General features: G+C 38.8%; 1 protein-coding gene across 19 annotated transcripts in view; it reads right to left on the minus strand.

Annotated features, from left to right (window-relative positions):
* CELF2 (CUGBP Elav-like family member 2) overlaps positions 1-22,776 on the minus strand; it is a 433,449-nt gene extending 410,673 nt beyond the window's left edge. For 7 of the 19 annotated variants that reach the window (XM_075857453.1, XM_075857443.1, XM_075857460.1 and 4 more), the window contains exon 1: positions 22,593-22,775. In XM_075857453.1, the coding sequence (XP_075713568.1) occupies positions 22,593-22,699 (107 nt within the window). In that variant the 5' untranslated portion in view covers positions 22,700-22,775. Of the gene's footprint in view, positions 1-15,616; positions 15,723-22,592 lie in introns of those variants that run through there. The other 12 variants (XM_075857462.1, XM_075857449.1, XM_075857451.1 and 9 more) reach the window with 3 other exon arrangements.
* Positions 22,777-23,239: the final 463 nt, after the last annotated feature.

Below are 23,239 nucleotides of genomic sequence, written 5' to 3' on the forward strand. Positions count from 1 at the left end.
TAATAATGGGAGGTTAGTGTTAGCCTCTTCACCGGCTAATATCAAGCCCCGCCTTAGTAATGGACGCTGTAAATAAGGCAGTAGTAATAAAGTTAAAAAAATCACAGACACACAGAAAAAATATTCTATTGAAATAAAACCACCCCCCACATACAACCCCGTTAAAAAAATTATTGACAACAAAAACGCTGCCTTCAAAGTATTCCTCGAATCCTACGTAGTCCAACATTGTCCTCGGGTGCGTGCGCCACTATAAACCTAGTGCGGGGACTCCTTCAGATACAAAGGAGTCCCCGCACTAGTAGTTACTAGTGTCAGCGGGGCTCAGCAATAACGTTTCTGTTGATGCAGGCCTCGTCTTTTCTGCTCAGGTCTGCTCCAGTAGTACAAAGGTAGGCGGCGCCACAGGAAAAGTGCCAAATGATGATGAAGGGAACGAATGGTTCCCTTGCCTCACCGGCACTTTCAATTCTATCCGCTTCCTAAGGACGCGGATACAACTTAAGACAGTACATTACTCAGAACATTTACTTACCTGACCTGCTGTGGTGCCCTCCTGTTCTGCTCTGATGTCCATTCCTCACAGCGCTTCTTAAACTGAGTCTAAGACGCGACCAATGTTCTTGGATTGGCCACTGCTGCTCACGTGAGCAATTCTGGCCAATACATTAACAGAGGGCATGTCTAAAAGCCTGAGGAGAGCTGGTGAAGTGCACCCCCTCCCTGCCCTGTGAGTGACCTGACCACTGGTCAAGTTAACTTTTTAATACAAAAAAACAACAACAAAAAAATAGATCCTGAAGCCGCCCCCCCCCCCCCTTGCTGGATACCCTAGGCACTGCACCTCCAGTGCCTAGTGGCAAATACGGCACTGAACCTAATATTATGATTAAAAAAAGTATTATGTATAATAGAAATGTATGAAGATATAATATAAAAAAGGATAAGGTGTCAAAAGTAAAGGGTAAAATAGTTTTGTAAAAGTAAAAAAATATATATGAAAAGCTCAGCCCCTGGACACTTGATCATAAAAAACACTCTTTACTAGGGGTCAGAGAACCTTGAGCTGTCAATAAAGACATCAAACAATGAAGATAAAAATACAATATTCAATACATACTATGATGATTTTTTTTATCTATGCAAAGCATTCTTTAATAATGAAATAGATGGGTATTGATATATGTATATATATATATATATATATATATATATATATATATATATATATATATATATATATATATATGTATATATATTTTAAATACATGATGCTACATCACATATACCTGACCTGTAATTATAGGAAAGGCATTTATCTAACCTTTCTAATCCTTTTTGTGCCTGGGGGGACCGCAATTCATTGTAAATTGATGAGCTAAAATAATGCTGCCACATACCAACATTGGTGCATACTTGACTAAGTTACTTTATTCAAACTTTTGTAATTATATGATTACACAAAAGTTGCTGTACTTGGGTGTATTTAATGCATGAGTGTGTTGTGGCTGCCTACTGTTTAAATCGACAGTGCTAGTGGACATTCAGTAATATAAGTGCATATTGTCATATGTTAAAATTCTCAATTAAGTGATAACTATTGATAAGAATCTACAACTACAATATATTAAAAGCATTAAATACTTCTCAGAACTGGGTTACATCCATGACATATATTATTATAATTTGTTGTTCTACAATGTTGGCTGTCAAAAAGAAGAGATTCACAAAGAACCAAGGGAAGATATTGTGCTCAGAAAACATTTTTTTCTTTTTTCTCACTGTTGCCTAGCAGCAAGAACTCCATTACTAAATGAACCTTGGAATAAAAACCATAGAATATTATTAACCAAATATGTTGACCTACTACGCAATGTTCGCAGATGGGTGAAAACCTTATAAGGCCATGGTGGTTACTGTATTGAAGAATGTTTTTGAAACAAAATACAAAAAATATCTAGATATAAGAGATAGACTTAAATGCTAATTTACACATTCCAATAGAAGTTACTGTATACTATTTTGAGGAAAAAAAATACAAAATAATGTAAAAAAAAAATCAAGGGAAAAAGAAAATATTGGAAACAAATAAAAGAGCTGGGCACTTTGCATTTTTCTAGGTCCTATAACTTTATATGCAGTAAATGGTTAAGTGGACATTGTTCATTGGCCTTGAAACAGGCAAAACTGTATGATCATTCCCCCTTTTAATGTTCCATTGAGATCTTCTACGACCTACACACATTCAACATAAAGTCTTTTTATATAATGATGTGTGATTTATATTGGAGCTTGAGAAATTTACTGTATTTGATGGTATAAAAATGAATTTCATCATTGAAGCTTTCTTCAGGTGGAACAAATTTTTCTCACAGATCATGTGAGTGATGATCATGAAAATGAGTTCGGAAGTAAAACATAGAGTTCTATCTATCTAATAATCATGCCAATATGACGGCACCAAATTCCCTGCCTTAACAGTTGTATTATATCATTCCGTTTAAAAAACACATACTGGCTTAACAGCAAAGATACATAATATCTAAACTACTAATAAAATAATCCTCATTGCCTCTTTATCCATTCATACATCACAGCAAATATTAATAGTCTTGTTATCTGTGTTATTTTAATCATGTTCAAAAAATATCCTAACTTTTCTCATAGTTCAAGGTATATCCCAACTTCATGATATCTCCAGACATTTACATGCTTTATATCTTCTTAGAAATCAAAATATAGCAAAAAAAGACCGTCACATGACACCACAACAACCATTGCGATACATACTATTAACACAGTGTATAGGATTAAGGTTTCATTGAATAGAAATTTGAGGCCAAAACAGTGAAAAGATGTTCAATGTGTAGAAATAATATTTAGAAAAGAAATTCAGCACTAAAAAGCTTAACTCTACTCAAAACCTTACGATGCTGATGTATCTAATATTAACACCAATATCCATCTTACTCCATGTCTCAATCACACTTAGATATTGGAAATTGTTTGGTGGGGTCTGTGTATTGTAAAGCTGCTTTAGCTATCCATGCCAGGGTCATTCATGGAACAGTATGATCAATGTTTTTTTTTAACTTGACTAACAAAATATTGTCTCTGTATAGTTAAAGAAGCACTCTGGCAATTTTAATTTTAGCACATATAATGCTATCTCACCAGCAATAATCTAGTGGTGTCGTTTGTTTTTCCCAGCTCATTTGCATCTGTACATTTTGAACCTTTTCATTATGAGGAGCTGTGTCATGTGATCTCAGTCTGATCACCATGCTCTCATGTGTAAACAGGAGGTCACTCCCACTCATTCCCTCCTGGCAGCTCGAGACACCCCCCCCCCCCCTTCCCACCCAGCTTCACCCTCTTTGTTTCTCTGTATGTCTCTCCATGCATATAATGTTGCTGAAAAGATCATTGCTACCCTATCTAAGGTAGCAGGAGGGCAGTGATATAATAGTTGAGTACCTACAATGATTAGCTGCAGAGTCATAAAACTGACCTGACTCACACTTACTGTATATACCATCAGTGAGCGTGGTGTGAAAAAATTCCAGTGTATTTCTATGAGATGCTGCTTCTCACTGCCTCCTGTGTAAAAACTGCCAGAGAGAAAACTATCACAAGCAGGAGGCAGGGAGACCAGTATGAAGTATGAATATACTGGAGACTCTGCAGTGTGGGTTCAGAAGTTCTATGTCACTGATCTATCACATGCTGCAGTTAGAGAGAACTCAGAACAAGTGCAGTGTGATAAGAATCCCCCCCCCTCTGCCTCCGCAAAGCCAAAAGTATCATAGGAAATGTAGGCTGCATTAGGGGATCCAAATTAGAGGGGAAGAAGATGACAGATAATCCATAAATGGCACATCAACTAAAACAGGTATACACTAGAGTCTCTACATTATTCTTCAATAATAGCCTATGCTGTACTACATTGGCAAAATACAAAATTGCTGGAGTGCTTATTTAAAGGAACAGTGTCATCACAAATTATTTTTTCATATGTTAAAGATGTTAGTGCTTTATTAAAAACGTTTATATTTATTTGTGTGTTTGTGTTTTACTTTTTCTTATTTTTACACTTTTTCTTCCCTATGGGGGCTGCCATTTTTTGTTCCATTTCTGTATGTGTCGATTAACGACACATACAGACATGGAATACGGCAGCCACAGTCCCATAGGGACTGCGAACGGCTCCCGTCCCATCCACTTCTGTGTACGCCGTCTGTGTGGGAACTGCGCATGCGCCGCTCCCACACAGTCCAATTTGAAATTGGCGCCGTCCGGCGCCATTTTCCTGTGGACCGGAAGTCGCGGCCCGACAGTAAGATTACTACTTCCGGTCGCGGCTTCCGGACTTGTGCACTTGGACCAGCGGCAGCAGACGGAGCGGACGGGCCGGAGGGAGCCGCGGCGGCAGGAGCAGGTAAGAGATTTCAATGTATGTTCGTGTTTGTGTACGTTTACTACTGTATGTAAACCTACTACACTGTGTGTTAGCTCAAAAAATGGCGACACACAGTGTAGGAGGTTAGACCGTTCAAACCCCTCGTTTATCCCGGGCACTAGCCAGGATAAAGGAGGGGGGATGCTGAGAGCTCACTAGAGCGAGGGCTTTTTAGCCAATTTTGCAATGCTGCAATTTTGGGAATAGCTCCATCTAGTGACCAGCAATGGGAAATATTATAAATTAGAATCTAATTTATAATATTTCCTGACTCGTGAAAAAAATAAAAAAAATTTGAACAATGTTTAATCACCTACACTCTAAATGTTTACTTAAAAAAAAAAAAACATGTTTTTCTGGCAACACATTCCCTTTAAGTAGCAAAAGCATAGATTTTGGAGCCTGCAGAGCCAGAATTTTGCCAGGAAATGGAAAATCACCAGTGAACACAATGTTTCTTTCATGTCAAAGATACACATATTAACAGCTATAGAATCTTGCCTATGTGTGGACCACGTCTAAACGTTATCACTGTTTCTTTGACCCTTGTAAGTTTAATATGAGTGGAAGTGGGATACCAAGGTTAACTTCAGTAATACCTGAATTTACATGTGGGGTCCAATGGAGTTAGGGCTATTAATGAGACGTTAATGACCATTTAGATATATAGTTTATCCATAGCATTGAAGTATATACATGGCCCTTTTATTTAAAAAAAAATTCAGCTATTAAAAAAATGACCAGTCAAATCTGTACGTTGCATCAAACGAATTACAATATCACAGTAGAACAAGCCAAGAGTTGTCATATATTTCCACAACTAGAGGAAAACAATTAACCAGTGCAACCCAGCCTAATAAGTGGTAGAAAAGTCAATGCACCTGTACACAAAGTAATGGCTTGCGATGAGCTAAACCATTGATTACACAAGGTATAAAATGAAAAAGATGGTTTTGCTTTTCTAACACAACCTTTTCTTTCCTTGTTAACATGCATATATCTCTACATCTTCCTCTAAAATCCATTTTCACTAGACAATATCTGAAATGTAATGAGCATTTATGAATTTGTGGTAATGAAGTAATTAATTACATGTAATATGTTATGGATGCTGAAATATTTTCTTACAGGGGGACAGTTCTTCATTGTGAATATATTAGCCCACTCTAGATGTTAAGAATTATAGATATATTATATAATTATTACACTAATTCAATAGGGAGAAAGATCACACATAGACCATACTGTAATACATAGTTACATAATTAGTACAGTTAAACAAAGACATATGTCTGTCAAGTTCAACCAAGGCATGGGAGAAAAGGGAAGGGATTTGGGTAAACTTTAGAACTTTGTTTTACCCCAATTGATCCAAAGGAAGGTAAAAAAGTAAAAAATTACCCCCTGATCCCAAGTGGCAATCAGACTGGATCAAACAAAAATTATATTCATTTACAGAACTAAATTTAATAGGGATTACATAATAATTGAAAAGGACAAATAGAAGAATTGGACCTAAAGTATCTTTTTTACCTGGTCCAAAAATGGCCTAAAGTTAGGCCGAAAGCAGGATGCATATTCATTTAATGTAGTGTTCTAATTTTATACTTTCCTCTCCCTAGTTTACACACAATGGTGAAAAATTAATTAAAGCAAAATGCACTAAATTTGCAGCTCATGTTTGGCCATATAAACTGGTGTTAATGCCGTGCGCCAAATTTATTTTGTGTTTTAGACACTTTTTACCACTGACTAGACAGTTTTGAAAAGTGTCCAGAGAAGAGAAGTCAAATGCACCAGATTTATTAAATTGCATGTGCTCGTCTTTTGGCTCAAAATATTGGTGTAAAATACACCAGCCAGGAGTTGGTGTAAGGTGTCTAAAATATCTAGCAGATGCGCCAAATGTATTATACAGCGTTCGCCACTGTGATAAATTCAGCACAGTTTTTGCCGGTATGGTCTAGTCTTATCATGTCTTACTTAAGTACAGTATAAATAAATCTCCAAAAATATTTAACTAATTAAAAATAAAGGACAAGATTTAGATGGTTAAGAATAAAATTCTAAAGATAGTGGATGGCAGTTTGTATATCAATAAATACCCTAATAAATACCCAAACATGAAAAGTCAATGTGAGGTTTTAGTACTTTAGTATTTTTTTTCAATGCTCCTTATACACTATACCACTTCCAATAATATTCAGTCACAAATTAACGGTTTGAAAGGACTGATCAGTTCAAAGTGAAAAACAATGGACTGTGGAAAATCTACCATAGTCTCTCAATATATGGGCAGCTTTATATATATTTATGATTTAATATATATATATTTATAGCCCTCTATAGTTATAGTATCTACCTACCTATAAATGTAGTTTGTAATATTAATAATAGTAATAATAATAATAATACTAATACTAACATACAGAAAAGCACTTTGCTAAAAAAGCGAATGAGGATTCCTGTGACAGCCAGCAAACATACAACAAGCCTACAATACATGCATATGTAGAAAATATACAGAAAAACTATTTTTATCTATATGTTACTGCATGCTACAGTGTTAAATAGTTTGTTACAAGGTTGATTGTATATGGAAAATCAAATTCATTTAAAAAACCATAGGAGAGTTAAAGTGGCTCTCCAGACTCTCCCTTTTTAAGGTTTCTTTGGCTCGGTATATGTGCAACAGTTACCTGATAAGCGATTTCTCACTGGTTAGTAGTCTATACATCTTATTCTACCTTTGCTGTAATAGAAATCAGCTCTCCATGCACTGACTTTCTAGTGAGTCTGTGATGGACATATAAATACATATTTATACACAGCAGCCAATCAAAAGAGACAGAGCTGCAGCGGGGAGGGAGAGAGCACTAGCCTAAACCAATGATGAGACAGGAGGTGGGTCTCAGACTACCTCAGACACCCTATAGTCACAGACCACAGATCTGCTCTAACAGCAAACACCAAGGAAAATAAAAAGCAGAAGAGCATCACCGAACTATTGGCATCTCATTCTTGATATAACACCTGGACAGTCGCCTAAAGTGCTAAGCTGGTCAACACATGGAATATCATCATTTTAATTATAGATTGTTACAGTGTATCCCTCTTTAGGAATAGTTTGTTGCATTTTAAATAAAACAGGATTTGTTAGGAACATAATTTGTTGTACTACAACTCCAAGACTAAGACATTTTTTCATTGCTGCAGCAGGTAGAAGCTTTTGATTGCTTGGCATTCCATCTATAATATGGTCATGATTACAACACACAGCAAACTGTAAGGGTATGTTCACATGGCCTATTTTCGGGCCGTAAACGGACGAAAAATCGGAAGCAGAACGCCTCCAAACATCTGCCCATTGATTACAATGGGAAAAACGGTGTTCTGTTCCAATGGCCCGTTTTTTTACGAGCCGTTTTTCATAGACTCTATTGAAAACAGCTCCAAAAACGGCCGTAAAAACGCAGTGAAAAACGCCCCAAAAATTGTGAGTGGCTTAAAAAACTTCTGAAAATCGGGAGCTGTTTTCCCTTGAAAACAGCTCCGTATTTTCAGACGTTTTTGACTCAGCGTGTGAACATACCCTAACAGATGTTTGCAACACAAATTACCTTGCATCCCACAGCCCTAGCTTAATTTTATTTGTTTGTGCTTATTTTGGAGAAAGGGTTGCAAACCACCCGTCCATAAATCACAGATCACCCATAAAATAAGGGACTTTAGATGAATCGAGGATCAATTTGAAGCTGAAAGAGCTTGTGCAGGTTATTGTCATTGATATTATCATCATTGTACAGGTCACAGTAACTGCTGCTAATGTAATCATATTAATATTTGAGCAATAGACACATATCACTTTTAATCTTCAGCATTCATTTTTAGTTTTCCAATTTGATCAAAAAAACTTGTCAGATTTTTGGCTAAGGGTCCCCTACACAGCCTGACATGGGCCGTGTAAAGAAGCGCCGATCAATGAGACATTTCACAAGGAGCAATGCAACGGGACGAGCGATCATTTCTACGATCACTCGTCCCCATACATTTCTATCATGTTGGCAGCGCATCTCCCTGTTTACACAGGGAGATATGCTGCTAATAATGATAATATTTCATGCTGCATAAACAATACGATCAGCCGATGAACGAGCATTTGCTCCTTCATCGACTGATCGTTGCCCTGCTTACACGGGGCAATGATCGGGAACGAGCGTTCATATGAACGATTGTTTGCCCAACAAAGAAGGTTGACATCCTTGTTTGGAACTATGGTGCCCTTAAAAGCGGTTGGAACGTGTAGTTGCATCACTATGTTTTTATTGCGATATATGTGTGAGTAAAATCAATGACTGAATATTGTCCTAGGATTTCATGTGTCATGGAAGGATGTAATATACAAATTAAAATGGATAAACCCAATAGTAAGGAATAAGCATAATTAATTCATGAAATACTATACACGATCGGATTAGTCAGATAATTGGGCTTCGTTCAATGGATAATGGGTGTTGCTACAAGTCTTTGTAAAACTTTTCAATAAAGGAATCATCGGGGTTGAGCAACATTTCTAAAGCCATAAAAAAAAATTTGTGAAGAGAGATTTTTTAAATCATGCCCATTGCGGACATTTGATAAACTGAAAATTGGTCTTATATGGTATGTTCCTTTTCAGTGTAATAAATGTAAATAATGTATTTGAGAAATAAGAAAGAAGACAAATCATCAGTAGTTATTGGGTGTGCGTTATGAATAAAAAAAAATATTATCTGTAATCTGTTCACTGTCTAAAAAAGATAAGAACCTTTATAATATTCAGGTAGTGAAGACAACAAAATCGTCTGTTGCCATTTTTTCATTTTAATTAGTTGACATTTTTGTGTTCTTGTCACTGTTTCTCCCTTGTATTTTGTCTTTTTCGACTTACTATTCTTATTAGTGCTACATTATTAATTATTTCACCATTACGACATGAAATACATAAATCTATACAGAGCTACATAAAACATCATACGTTACCCTCCATGCATCATGCATTATAGGGTGTATAAGTGGTATTAAAAACTAAGAAGATCAGTAACATGAACAAGCAGGATTACAATTATCGTTTTAAAGAGAATGTAAGTAAATGGTGTCAGAAGGTTAGGGATATAGCAAGTGACCATATCCCAGGTTAGCAAAGGACAAGGGCCTTAGATCATCTCATTGACCATTTTGCCTGGTAATCTGCAAATAACACATCCTATAATCACATTAGTTGGATACTCTGCTGACTAGTTAGCTATAGTTGCCTTGGCTAGTCAGGTCATGTGAACTTAACAATGGAGTGGCTTCAGTAGAATGTAGCAATAGTGCTTTGTGTATGAGATATTTGTTGGTAAAATATCATAAACCTAAAGGCCAAATATATTGAGCTTCAGTACCAAAACCTTATAAAAAAAAAAAAAACGGTTACCCATAGTAACAATTACAGTTTACTTTTCCTATCCCAATGCAATTTAGATTTTTAAAAAAGCAGAACTCTTACAGGTTTCTGTGGGTAACAAGGCTTTTTTTTTCTCTTTTTCATACATGAAGCCCTCCAACCATAACCAGTGTTAGCAGGGCAGTTAAAGAATTAACAACTACATGCCCTCTGTTAACCATCCTTTGGTGGAAGGACCTCTGACAGAACCTCCTTGGCCAGTTAACCTGGTTGTGAAGGTGCTGTTGATTCATTCCCTTGCAACACCCCATGTATGTATGGCTCTTGAGGAATTGAAAGGGCCCAATTGGGCAACCCTCTTAGGCCTCATGCCCACTTCAGTTATTTTCTTCATGGTGCTATCCGTTTTTTTAATGGATAGCACACTGACACATACATTTCTATGGGGCCATGCACACTTCCATTGTTTTAATTGTTCCGTGCGTCTGTTCCATCAAAAGTAGAACATGTCTTACTTCTGTCTGTTGTTCAGAGTCCGTCTTGCCTATTGAAGCCTATGGGTCCGTCAAAACAATCAGTTTTTCACGTATCCGTTGCCAAGCAACGGCAGGGCATGCCAAAGTCCCCTGCATTCAACGCACAAGATGGATTTTAATGGACAGTTTAAAACGGAAGACAAACGGAAGCACAACGTCCGTTTAAAACGGAACAATGGAACGGATGCGGAGTGACAACGGATACCACACAGATGTCACAACGGAAACATGGATCCGTTTTAAACGTACGTAAAAATGGTGAAGGATGTGTGCTTGAGGCCTTAATGTAGACTATTTGAGTGCCTTTACAATGGTTTGCTGAAAATTGAAACCCTGTTTAAAACATTGCGTCTAGTATTTCTTTTTCCGTTTGGAGCCTATGCAAAATAGATTAACATAACAACAATGAAATAAAGAGAGCGAGGGGATAATGGCTAATGAAAGAGAAAGATACTGGTCCATATATTTTACATCTACCTAGGAGATTAATTGATTTATTCATGTTTATTATTTGAAGAATTATAAGATATGCGAGAGAAATTAAATCCGATTTCCCCTTTCTCATGTGAGCATTACACTCCAAGACAAGTTTTCACACTGCATTCCAAATCTTCTATCTTTCTACTGCATCATGTCTACAAGACAGAGAGTAAATATATTCATGGTCTATGTATGTGTTTCTGCCGATTCAGACCAGTGCCTTATCTTTAGCATCCAGAAACTGAAGCAAGTGCATTTCAGGCATATTGCAAAGGCTTCCAGGATTTAGCTCTTTGTGCGGTTGCCAGCACAGACATATAAGCTGTAATGACTTTTCACAGTCCTATGTAGCCCATCATTGAACAGGTCAAGGGGAGCTGGGCCTAAGTGCCAGAAGCCCATGCTGCCCTGATAATACAGTACATGTCATTCCAAGCATAGTGACATGCTTTCACACTGGATGCCATTTTCAGTTACCTATTATAGGACTGACACACAAATAAATATGTGTAAACAGCGAACACACTGCACAGAAAGAAACACCTGCAGCTGATAATCTGTCATGACAGCATGAGGATGGGTGATATCAATTTCAAAAGGAGTTTATCTCACATGTAAACCAAATGAAAATCTATTTTACAACTTCCTTAACACCAAGTATATGTGCATTTACTGTGAACGTTAACCTCACAAATCTCTTCCTTGCATACTGGCTTGCCATATACTATAGATCCAATATAAACCATATCTTATGTTAAGCAAATTTCCAAGGAATATTTACAAATTTGGTAATAGTGATATGTGTCCTTCCATTCATTAAGCAATATAAAGCTATACTGCAACTGTATCTGCCACCTATGGCTGCTTCTTGGAGTATCACTTAAACACGATAAAAGTCAAGACCTTTGGCTCCATTGGGTCAATAAGCTTAAAATGTCACTATTATTTTGTTAAACTTTTGACATGTCATAGTAACAAGTCAAAAGTTTGATTGGCGGGAATCTGGGTGCCGAGACCCCCACTGATGGAAGGAAGAGGCAGAAGTGCTCAGATAAATGATGTGCCCATTCTTCTCTGATCTGCTTTTTTTTTTGGCTCTTCGAGGTGGGGTAAGTAGTGTATGGGCCATAGACTTTCTGTGAAGAAAAAACAGAACAGTTTACAGCCGAAGGGGCACTGTGCTCAGCTAAGTTCTTCTGCCCCTTCATTCTGGCTATCGGTGGAGGTCTCAGCACCCGGACCCCACTGATAAAATCTTCTGACACTAAAAGTATAAATTGCAAAATAAAAAACACATCTAATAATAGCATAGGCAAAAGCACCTTACTAAAAACGTCTCAATATTGTTGTGTCTATCCATCAATTCATGCGGATATCTCACTAGGATCATCCCGTTAAAAAAAGGAGACATATTTCTCTCCTGTACATTCACAGTTAGGGAGTTGTACATGTGTGTAGCAGCAAAGCTCTTGACATCTGTTGAGATAATAAACTAAGAATTTAATCTATTATACAAATCCTACATTGACTGCTTTATTACCATCATTTATAAATAAAAATATGAACATATCTGCTTTCTGTCTTCAGCGGTTTCTTTATCAAGTGAAAGAATGACTGCTTTTATATCATGTCAAGTTAAAATGTACTGATGACATTTTCAGCAAGAAAATGGCGCAATATGATAATTTGAGAGATACAGCACAACTTGAGATATATACCACACCATCTGACCTTCATATTTTTTCACATATTTAATCCCCTTTTTTTCCATACTCTTATTGATATGTTCTGTACACCCCCTTGTATATCATTCCTACACCAGCCCCCTTCAGATATCTTATTTAGACGTTATATGCTACATATTATCTCAACATCTGCCATGTAAGACAGATGAATGATATTAGAAATAGCTATACAGAGTCATAGAAAAAACTATTACTGTGCGTACAATTCATTATATTATCAGCAAAAGTTTTCAATATTACCGGATTCTCTCCAAACTCTTATATTGTTCCGCAATAGAAATCTGTTTGTGAATTGATGCAATACAATGTCCCTAATATGTCATATTTTTCTGCATATGTTCTATTAAAGTATAATAATCTGTATTCACAGCCTGGGCAAGACTCTAAAGATTCTTAAAATACATGAAATGATCTCCATGAGTATCGATGTAGTGTGGATACATAATGGCGGTGGTATTTCCTTCCTGTCTGGCTATATGGATTTTAATGAACATTATGAGAAAGGCTTTAACTAAACACTGTTTTGTGATGGTCATTGAAAACTCACAGCGAGGCTTTCTCCCCATAGAACAAAAAACTGGGATAGTGAAAGGGTTCCTTACTGAATGAGCACACAATGATGCTTTGTAGTCTAGAGACATCTCAAAATGTTTTACATGATCCAGTTTTACTTTTGCGACTTCTCCCATGAGAACCATGGCTATACATATTTATGGAATGACTTGTATAAATCGGTTTACAGGGTCATGACATATAACTCGATGCAAACAAGATCAACAATTCTTACACTGATCTTTTTTTTCACTGTTTAAAGTAACAGGATCCCTGGTGAATTTTAAAATGTACATTTCATTGAATATTCTGTGGAGTATAGAAGGATTGTAGGTTATTTTGCAGTAAACGGAGATATTGTTGAATTACGACAGCGTTATTGCTAAGGGAAAATGTGAGAATTGGAATGTGAACTGAAATTTCTTCTTTCAGCAAAGTGAACAAAGAAAGGGTTAATATGTCTGTAGGTCAGAGAGGAAGCTACTTACAAATTCAACAGGATGTCACAGCAATGGCATGACTGCCACACTTGTATGTAGACATCTGTGGGTACAGCTGGTGAGAACCAAACCAGATATCAGTATGTATAAGGCATGGCATGGCTTTTGTTTCCTTCAGCTGTACTACCTTTGTGATATACTTCTTTAATAAATGCCTTTTCTTAATTAAATTTAGCACATCAATGACACAGCTACTGTAATCTTCCAGCCGAGATTAGAATTTGAGTAATTTATGGTATTGTTTGATATTTTATGGATCGGGGCTATAGTGTTTTAATTGGCGTCTACGACATTAAAAAAAAATAAGGGAGTAATACATTGGCAGTGGATCCCATACATCACCATGCATCTGCGGCATGAAAAAATCTGATATTTTCAATCTTGGACATAAACAGTAATTTTCTGTCCATATATTAATATTACCTGCCATTTTATTTGAGGTTTCATCAAGTTACGCGATATCGGGCAATAAGCAACAAACTTTCCATCAGCGGCATCTTCAGCTAATTAACCCCGCTGATTACAATAATTAGTATTGATTCACTCCTGAATGACTTCCTAAGCATCCGAGCCCAATCTACTCTGGCTGCAAAGTTCTGGGTATGAATATTAATTTGATGTTCCTCTTTGTTTTGGAGCCCCAAAGGTATAGTTTGCAATCTTATACACTTCAATTTGATAAGACGCACTTGAGTTTTATTGTAATTTAACAATGAGTGTGTGAATACGTTATGGCGTGATGATAATAATGCATAATGTTGGACTATGGATGATAAAAAACTGCATGATGCAATGGAGATTATTTCAACTAACTGGAAAACTTGAGACAACACCATTCCAGCCAATGCAAGATATCATAGGGTAACTTGTCTTTATTTCAAATATCATGACATGGATAATGTGACTTGACATTTTGAAGAATACACTGGGTTAAAATGGATTAAATCTATCATATTCTATCAAGATTGTCACAGCGCAATATGGATAGATAGGTTGCATTATTCATCTTTATTAACTCTTGGAGTACCAAAGTCAGTGCTGACGCAAATTTTTTTTTGGGCTATCTCTAAGACTGGGTTATTATGTACATGTTAAATCATTTACAATTGCAGAATCGTCTGTCACTTAAGAGGTTAAAAAGCTACAGAGGCTTGCCAAATTGTCTCGGCTTTCCTCCTTGGTATATGCTAGAGGCGAAATGTAAAGCAACTGCTCATTGAGATTTAGTCCACTATAAACCACAAGAGATCAAGAGCGCACCGAGAGGGCAAACTTAAATAAAAAGGGGAAAAAAAAGCTGGACACATCCGTTTAACAAGTGCCATGGTAAATACTCCTGTTATTTCTTGTGTGAACAGGAGCTCAAATCTCAGTTTAACACAAGATGGTTTTCCTTCTCTTCCAGATATAGGTCGGTTTATTATTTTCACTTTTCGTCATTCCTAATCATTGAAGGATCAACCACCGCACTTCCAGCAATTTCTGAACTGGATAACTCTTTGCCTTCATAACAACAGATATTGACAAGCTTACTAGCATCCGACCAGCACCTTGCTCTTCAATTTCTGCTATTCATGCCTTGTGGCTGGAAAGGTCACTTTGTTATTGCAGAAGGGTGCACATCTCTGCTTCGCAATAAAAACGGTACTTTCTATGAACTGATACTGTATGTGCTAAGAGCATCATGGAACAATTTCACATTCAAGACAATGAAAAACAGAAGAAAAGAGACACCTAGACATCTAAAACTCATTTGCCATTCAGCAGCACAGAACATTCGTTGCATTATCATCCTGAAAATACTCACTTTTATGTGAACACATCACTGCAAACATCTATTGTACATTTGCTTCAATCATACAGGCCTTATGGAAATCATTCCTGACTAAGACAAATTTGCTTGCAAAAAACCTTACAATGAGGCTGAGATATTCAATGCAATGGCAAAGCAGGTAGATTTGGGCTGAGGTCCAGGTTATTCCAACTGTGCAATACAGGCATGGGGTACAGGTGACACTTTGGTCTTTAGCAGAGATCTGCAGCTGTCTTACTTCCTCAGCAGTATCTTTTGACTGATTCATGAAGTGGCATTTGCATTGGCTTCAAAATGAGCCACCTTGCACGCCCTCTCAGTAGGTGGCAATAGAATGGTGTATGGATGATAGCAGCTGCTAGCTAGCAATAAATTAGGTACTGTCTATTCAAGGGAAACACAAGCATTTACAGCAATATAGATCTTAGCTATTGTATATGGGGATATATATATATATATATATACATATTTTTCTATCAATACTATATCAACTATTAGATATACATAATTTTGCTTCATTCATAACCAATTGCGTGTTGTAGAGACAGAGTTGTGATGGGTAAATAAGCACATACAGTATAAAATTCAAGATATAAATGTAAACATAATAGTGTCAAATATTTTATGCATGCACCAGTAAAACAATAGATAGATATAGATAGATAGATAGATAGATAGATAGATAGATAGATAGATAGATAGATAGATAGATAGATAGATAGATAGATAGATAGATAGATAGATAGATAGATGATAGATAGATAGATAGGAGATAGATAGATAGATAGATAGATATGAGATAGATAGATGATAGATAGATAGATAGATAGATAGATAGATAGATAGATAGATAGATAGATAGATAGATAGATAGATAGATAGATAGATAGATAGATAGATAGATAGATATGAGATAGATAGATGATAGATAGATAGATAGATAGATAGATAGATAGATAGATAGATAGATAGATAGATAGATAGATAGATAGATAGATAGATAGATAGATAGATATGAGATAGATAGATAGATAGATAGATAGATAGATAGATAGATAGATAGATAGATAGATGATAGATAGATAGATAGATAGATAGATAGATAGATAGATAGATAGATAGATAGATAGATAGATAGATAGATAGATAGATAGATATGAGATAGATAGATAGATAGATAGATAGATAGATAGATAGATAGATAGATAGATAGATAGATAGATAGATAGATAGATAGATAGATGATAGATAGATAGATAGATAGATAGATAGATAGATAGATAGATAGATAGATAGATAGATAGATAGATAGATAGATAGATAGATAGATAGATATGAGATAGATAGATAGATAGATAGATAGATAGATAGATAGATAGATAGATAGATAGATAGATAGATAGATAGATAGATAGATAGATAGATAGATAGATATGAGATAGATAGATAGATAGATAGATAGATATGAGATAGATAGATAGATAGATAGATAGATAGATAGATAGATAGATAGATAGATAGATAGATAGATAGATAGATAGATAGATAGATAGATAGATAGATAGATATGAGATAGATAGATAGATAGATAGATAGATAGATAGATAGATAGATAGATAGATAGATAGATAGATAGATAGATAGATAGATAGATAGATAGATAGATAGATAGATAGATAGATATGAGATAGATAGATAGATAGATAGATAGATAGATAGATAGATAGATAGATAGATAGATAGATAGATAGATAGATAGATAGATAGATAGATAGATGGATAATAGATAGAGAGAGAGAAAGAGAGAAAGAGAGATAGAGAGATAGATAGATAGATAGATAGATAGATAGATAGATAGATAGATAGATAGATAGATAGATAGATAGATAGATAGATAGATAGATAGATAGATAGATAGATAGATAGATAGGCCTGAGTATTGTATCGAGGGAGCTGTCATTTCAGAAATGACAACAACATGAACTGTTTTAGGGTCATACAGGGACAGAATTGTTTTAAGCTCCCTTGCTTCCCTCTGTCAAATCTTTCAGATTGCACACAATGCTAAGCTTCAAAAAGCTGTTTAGAAATAATGCTGCAAGATATAGGACAATGGATGGAAATGTAAAATGAAATGTATAGGGATAATATATCACTGTTAATGAGTATATAATCGATTCACATTATACCAGTGTATACATAGAAAGACACACACACTGCTCAAAACCTGCTCCTATCTCTGCAGTAGATAGTGCCTGTATTTATTTAATAGATAAGTGACATTTAGGAGTTTTTAGACGCATAGATTATTTATCAGGCCCATACATTTCACCCTTACAAAGTAGCAGTTCTTGAAATGAAAGCTAATTTGATGCAAAGTATCTGGGTTATACTGTTGGACTGAAAGGCTGTACTTGTCATCATGCACTTTCATCTCTATTTCTTGTGTTTTATGTATATGGTTGGTCTCCTTGCACTGTGAAATTGTGCAGATTAGAAAAAGCCGGAAGCATAAATAATGCTCTAGATTCTTCACAAAGCATTTTTTATTTAAATGTGCACAGGATGCCTGAATGATCATCTCCCATAACTGTTATAAAACCATATTCCCAAATAACTTTTGCCAGCGCCATGCTAAATTAGCCTTGCACAGCAAATGTATGACTTGACATATTGTAAGCTATAAAACACATGACCCATGCATTATGTTCACTAACATATTATTAATAAAGGCTCCGTGTCATCCTAACAGCATGACAAACGTAAAATTATGGCTAGAGGAAATGGCAGCAAAATTTCAGACAACAAGCTAATTGTCAGATTAATACCCATTTTAAAGACCCTTGAAATCAATAAGTTTGCCTCTGTAGTTAATGAAGAGGTAAGCTATAAATCTGTAGTGTATTCCAAGAGACACGAATATGCGACACAGAAAGTATGGTGTAACAGAAGAGAGCATTAAAAAAAAACAACAACAACAACAAGCAGCCAATACTTAATAGCCCGTGCTGACATTTAGTCTGCACAAACAAGATTAGAGGAGTGGAGAGATAATGAAAAGAGGGTTGAGGGGAGAAAAAGCTGCCCCAGACATGCATTAAGCTACTTTGACAGCTCCATTGTTTGACTGTCCCATTGTCAGCCCCAAAGATGCATTCAACGATACGTCTAGTTACAAACAAACAAAAGCCTGTTTTATTTCCGCAGCCTGCTGCCAGATCCAGGGGCGGACATACCGCATGTGCAGCCGGTGCAGCTGCACAAGGGCCCCGCGTGGGAAGGGGGCCCGTTCCTCTGCTGGCCGACTCAGTTCTCAGCTGCGCGATGCTGAGGACTGAGACAGAGGCCCGTGGACAGTAGCTGCGAGCCAGTGGCGTAACTACCACAGTAGCAGGGCCCGGGGCATGGGGGGGCCCGTGTCGCCCTGACAGTCAGGCACATTACATTATATGCCACTGCCAGGCCTGGAGGCACGGGCCCCCTCATGCCTAGTAGTACTAGTAGTAGCATCACGAGTCACGAACATCACGAGTCACTAACATTACACTAGGCATCCGGGGGGGGGGCCCGGTGACAGCCACGGGGGGGGGGGGGGGTGTCCGGGGGCACGGTGATATTCACTGCACACTGTGCACTCCACTGATAGTCCTCCCACACACAGTGGAAGAGGACATGGTAGGAGGAGCGCTCAGGCAGGGGAGAGGACAGGGGGCGGAGCTAAACGACCGACGCGAGACTTAGGGCGGAGGACAGTACAGTCAGGAGCCAAGGACTGCCGGAGTAAAGTCAGGACTGCCGGAGTACTAGCATCCCATAGGACGGGCGGAGGACGTGCAGACTGCAGAGGACAGGTACATGATGTACATCAAATAAAAAAGTTCATTTGAGAAGGGAAAAGTTTTTAGGTAGAAAAATCTGCCTCATAATTCCTTCCGGAATTTTGAGGCATATTTTGAACACTTCCCGCGTTTTTGTTGCGTTTTTTGGTGACGTTTTTCGGCCTTCGGGCCGTGGGCAGAAAAACGCAGCAAAAAATGCATTTTCTGCCTGCCATTGTTGTCAATGGGAAGTTGGAGACAGAAACGTCCGAAGAAAGGGCATTAGGCTATGTTTACACTGAGTATTTTGACGAGTTTTTTGACGCGGAAACCGCGTCGCAAAACTCGTCAAAAACTGACAGAAAATGCCTCCCATTGATTTCAATGGGAGGCGTCGGCGTCTTTTTCCCGCGAGCAGTAAAACTGCCTCGCGGGAAAAAGAAGTGACATGCCCTATCTTCGGGTGTTTACACCTCTGACCTCCCATTGACTTCAATGGGAGGCAGAGAAAGCGTATTTCGCGGTGTTTTATGCCCGCAGCGGTCAATGGCCGCGGGCCAAAAACGCCGCAAGAATCGGCGTGCAGGCAGAGGAAAATCTGCCTCAAACTTCCAAACGGAACTTTGAGGCAGATATTCCTCCTGCAAAATACTCTGTGTGAACATAGCCTAACGCTTCTTTTTCCCGCAGGCGTTTTTTATGGTTTTCAATAGGAGGCACTTTCTGACGTTTTTTGCCATGGTTTTCGCGTAAAAAAACTCAGTGTGAACTCCCCCTAACATAGTGGCGTAACTACCGCTATAGCAGCCGTAGCGGCTGCTACGGGGCCCGCGGCATGAGGGGGCCCGTGTCGCCCGCCGGCACGGGCCCCCACCATGGCCGGAGGCTCCGCTAGCTGCCGCTATGGCTGCTACAGCGCAACACCACTGAACACTACGGCAGAGCAGGGAGGTATCTCCCCGCTCTGCCATTAAACATAAGACATGTATCCCCTCTCCACAGGATCTCCACAGGACATGTATCCCCTCTCCACAGGATATACACAGGACAGGGGATACATGTGTGATCGCTGGCATTGATAGGGAGAACGGGGGACTGAAAGTCCCCTGAAGTTCTCCATCACAAACCTCGGACTTCCGGGGTCTGTGTCGGCAGCTCCGTAGAAATTAATGGAGCGCCGGTCGCGCTTGTGCGCATGCGTGACCAGCGCTCCTTTCATTTTTCTTGAGCTGCCGACACAGACGCCGGAAGTCAGAGGTTAGTCATGGAGAACTTCAGGGGACTTTCAGTCCCCCGTTCTCCCTATCGCTGCCAGCGATCACACATGTATCCCCTGTCCTGTGTATATCCTGAGGAGAGGGGATACATGTCTTTTGTCTTTTCACACTGTAGGTCGCATTTTTTGGGGGGGTTGGGGCTGTATGGCGTTCCCTACAGGGGGGGCTGTATAGCGTTCCCTACAGGGGGGCTGTATGGTGGTCCCTACAGGGGGGGCTGTATGGCGTTCCCTACAGGGGGGCTGTATGGCGGTCCCTACAGGGGGGGGGGCTGTATGGAGTTCCCTACAGGGGGGCTGTATGGCGTTCCCTACAGACCCCCCCTGTAGGGAACCCCATACAGACCCCCTGTAGATAACGCCATACAGACCCCCCTGTAGGGAAAGCTATACAGACCCCCCCCCCTGTAGATAACACCATACAGTCCCCCCTGTAGATAACGCCATACAGCCCCCCTGTAGATAACGTCATACAGCCCCCCTGTAGATAACGCCATACAGCCCCCCTGTAGATAACGCCATACAACCCCCCCTGTAGATAACGCCATACAGTCCCCCCTGTAGATAACGCCATACAGTCCCCCCTGTAGATAACGCCATACAGTCCCCCCTGTAGATAACGCCATACAGTCCCCCCTGTAGATAACGCCATACAGACCCCCCTGTAGATAACGCCATACAGTCCCCCCTGTAGATAACGCCATACAGTCCCCCCTGTAGATAACGCCATACAGTCCCCCCTGTAGATAACGCCATACAGTCCCCCCTGTAGATAACGCCATACAGTCCCCCCTGTAGATAACGCCATACAGTCCCCCCCTGTGGATAACATCATACAGCCCCCCTGTAGATAACGCCATACAGCCCTCCCCCTGTAGATAACGCCATACAGTCCCCCCTGTAGATAACGCCATACAGTCCCCCCTGTAGATAACGCCATACAGCCCCCTCTGTAGATAACGCCATACAGCCCCCTCTGTAGATAACGCCATACAGCCCCCCCTGTAGATAGCGCCATACAGCCCCCCCTGTAGATAGCGCCATACAGTCCCCCCTGTAGATAACGCCATACAGCCCCCTTTGTAGATAGCGCCATACAGCCCCCTCTGTAGATATCCTCATTGGTGTGCTGCTGAGGACAGTAGTTCCACAGCAAATCGCTGTTGAGGGCATTGATTGGCTGCAGCGGTCATGTGCCATCGACCGCGCGTCACCACAGCAGCTTTGTAAACACAGAAAGGGATAGGGGCTGCGGAGGGGGAACGGAGGCGCCGGAGGAGGTGAGTATAGGTTTTTCATTTTCTTTGCCCACATTTAGGGACTTAGTTTAGATAAGAATTTAACCCGGAAAAAAATGTGTTACTTGTGTTCTAAACTGGTAATAAAATGTACAATATAAATCTTCCTTCATAATTTTTATTAGTAAGGTTTATTTTTATATGCATATATATGTTTAGGTAACTTTGTCGGTATTGGGGGGGGGGGCGGGGGGGCCCTGGCACATTATCTGCACAGGGGCCTTTTGCAGTCTGTGTCCGCCACTGGCCAGATCACATGCAATTTATAGTCAATTAAATATGAAATTCCAGAATGTGTCTATCTTTATTCTTGCTGAACTCCAGTCGTAGGATATAGACCTAATAGAGATATTGTGTTCCATACAAGGCAGAACCCTAATGACTGTGTTTAGGTAGGCTAAGTCCAGCTTATAGCAGTATTTAGAGCTCTCTATTATGAAGCTTTAGCTTTTTTAGGATTATTTTAGTGCATAACAAACAACAAATAGATATTTATGGAAAGATACGGGAGAACAAGCTGGTCTTTTAACGCTGCCCCGGTATAAGATCAGCTCTTGCTGTGGAGGCAAGCAGTACAATTTAGCCCTCAACAGCAAACAGAGCTACTTATTACACAGCATGTTTATGGGGAAGACCATCCGGAACAAGTGAAATGCAACGGTTAAAACAAAGGAGTGTACAACATACCTTAAAAGCAGCTCCTCATTTCTCATAGTAACAGCAGATTTGGGACAGCGCATGCTTTCTGCACAGATATTCTCAACAAAAGCCAGTTCAGAAGTGCGCTCAAACATCAATGCCACTGTAGCTACTAATGGCTATGGCTAGTCCCTCTCCCTCTTTCTCTCTCTCGCTCTCTCTCGTCAATGCTGAGTGGTGAAGCAAAGGGGCCCCTGCAGACTCACTAAGCAGAAATAATCCTCTGTGACAAGTTATGTTGTCTGGCCATAATTTACATTAGTGCAGTGTGCTGCCTATAGGGGCCTTGCTTCATTTTGGTATTTATTGTCTTTTACATGTCCTACTTTTTCCAATACCCATTAGGGAATAAGTATAAATGATAACAAATGATCTTGATGATTTCTCCAAGATAATACAGAATATGTATTATGAATTGGTCGGTATTGATAGGATTACATTTATTCTTAAAAGCCTGGCAGTAATGTGGGTATCGTAAAGATAATTATATCTATGGAATTGTGAGTCGTTTTAGCGAATAATAATAATAATAATAATAATAATAATAATAATAAGCAACATTTGTTTTTCTCATTTAAATACACAAAACATAGGAATAAGAAACGAGGTCACGGTTAGAGAAATTGGCATCAGAC

Source organism: Rhinoderma darwinii, chromosome 3, assembly GCF_050947455.1.
Source record: "Rhinoderma darwinii isolate aRhiDar2 chromosome 3, aRhiDar2.hap1, whole genome shotgun sequence".
Lineage (NCBI taxonomy): Eukaryota > Metazoa > Chordata > Amphibia > Anura > Rhinodermatidae > Rhinoderma > Rhinoderma darwinii.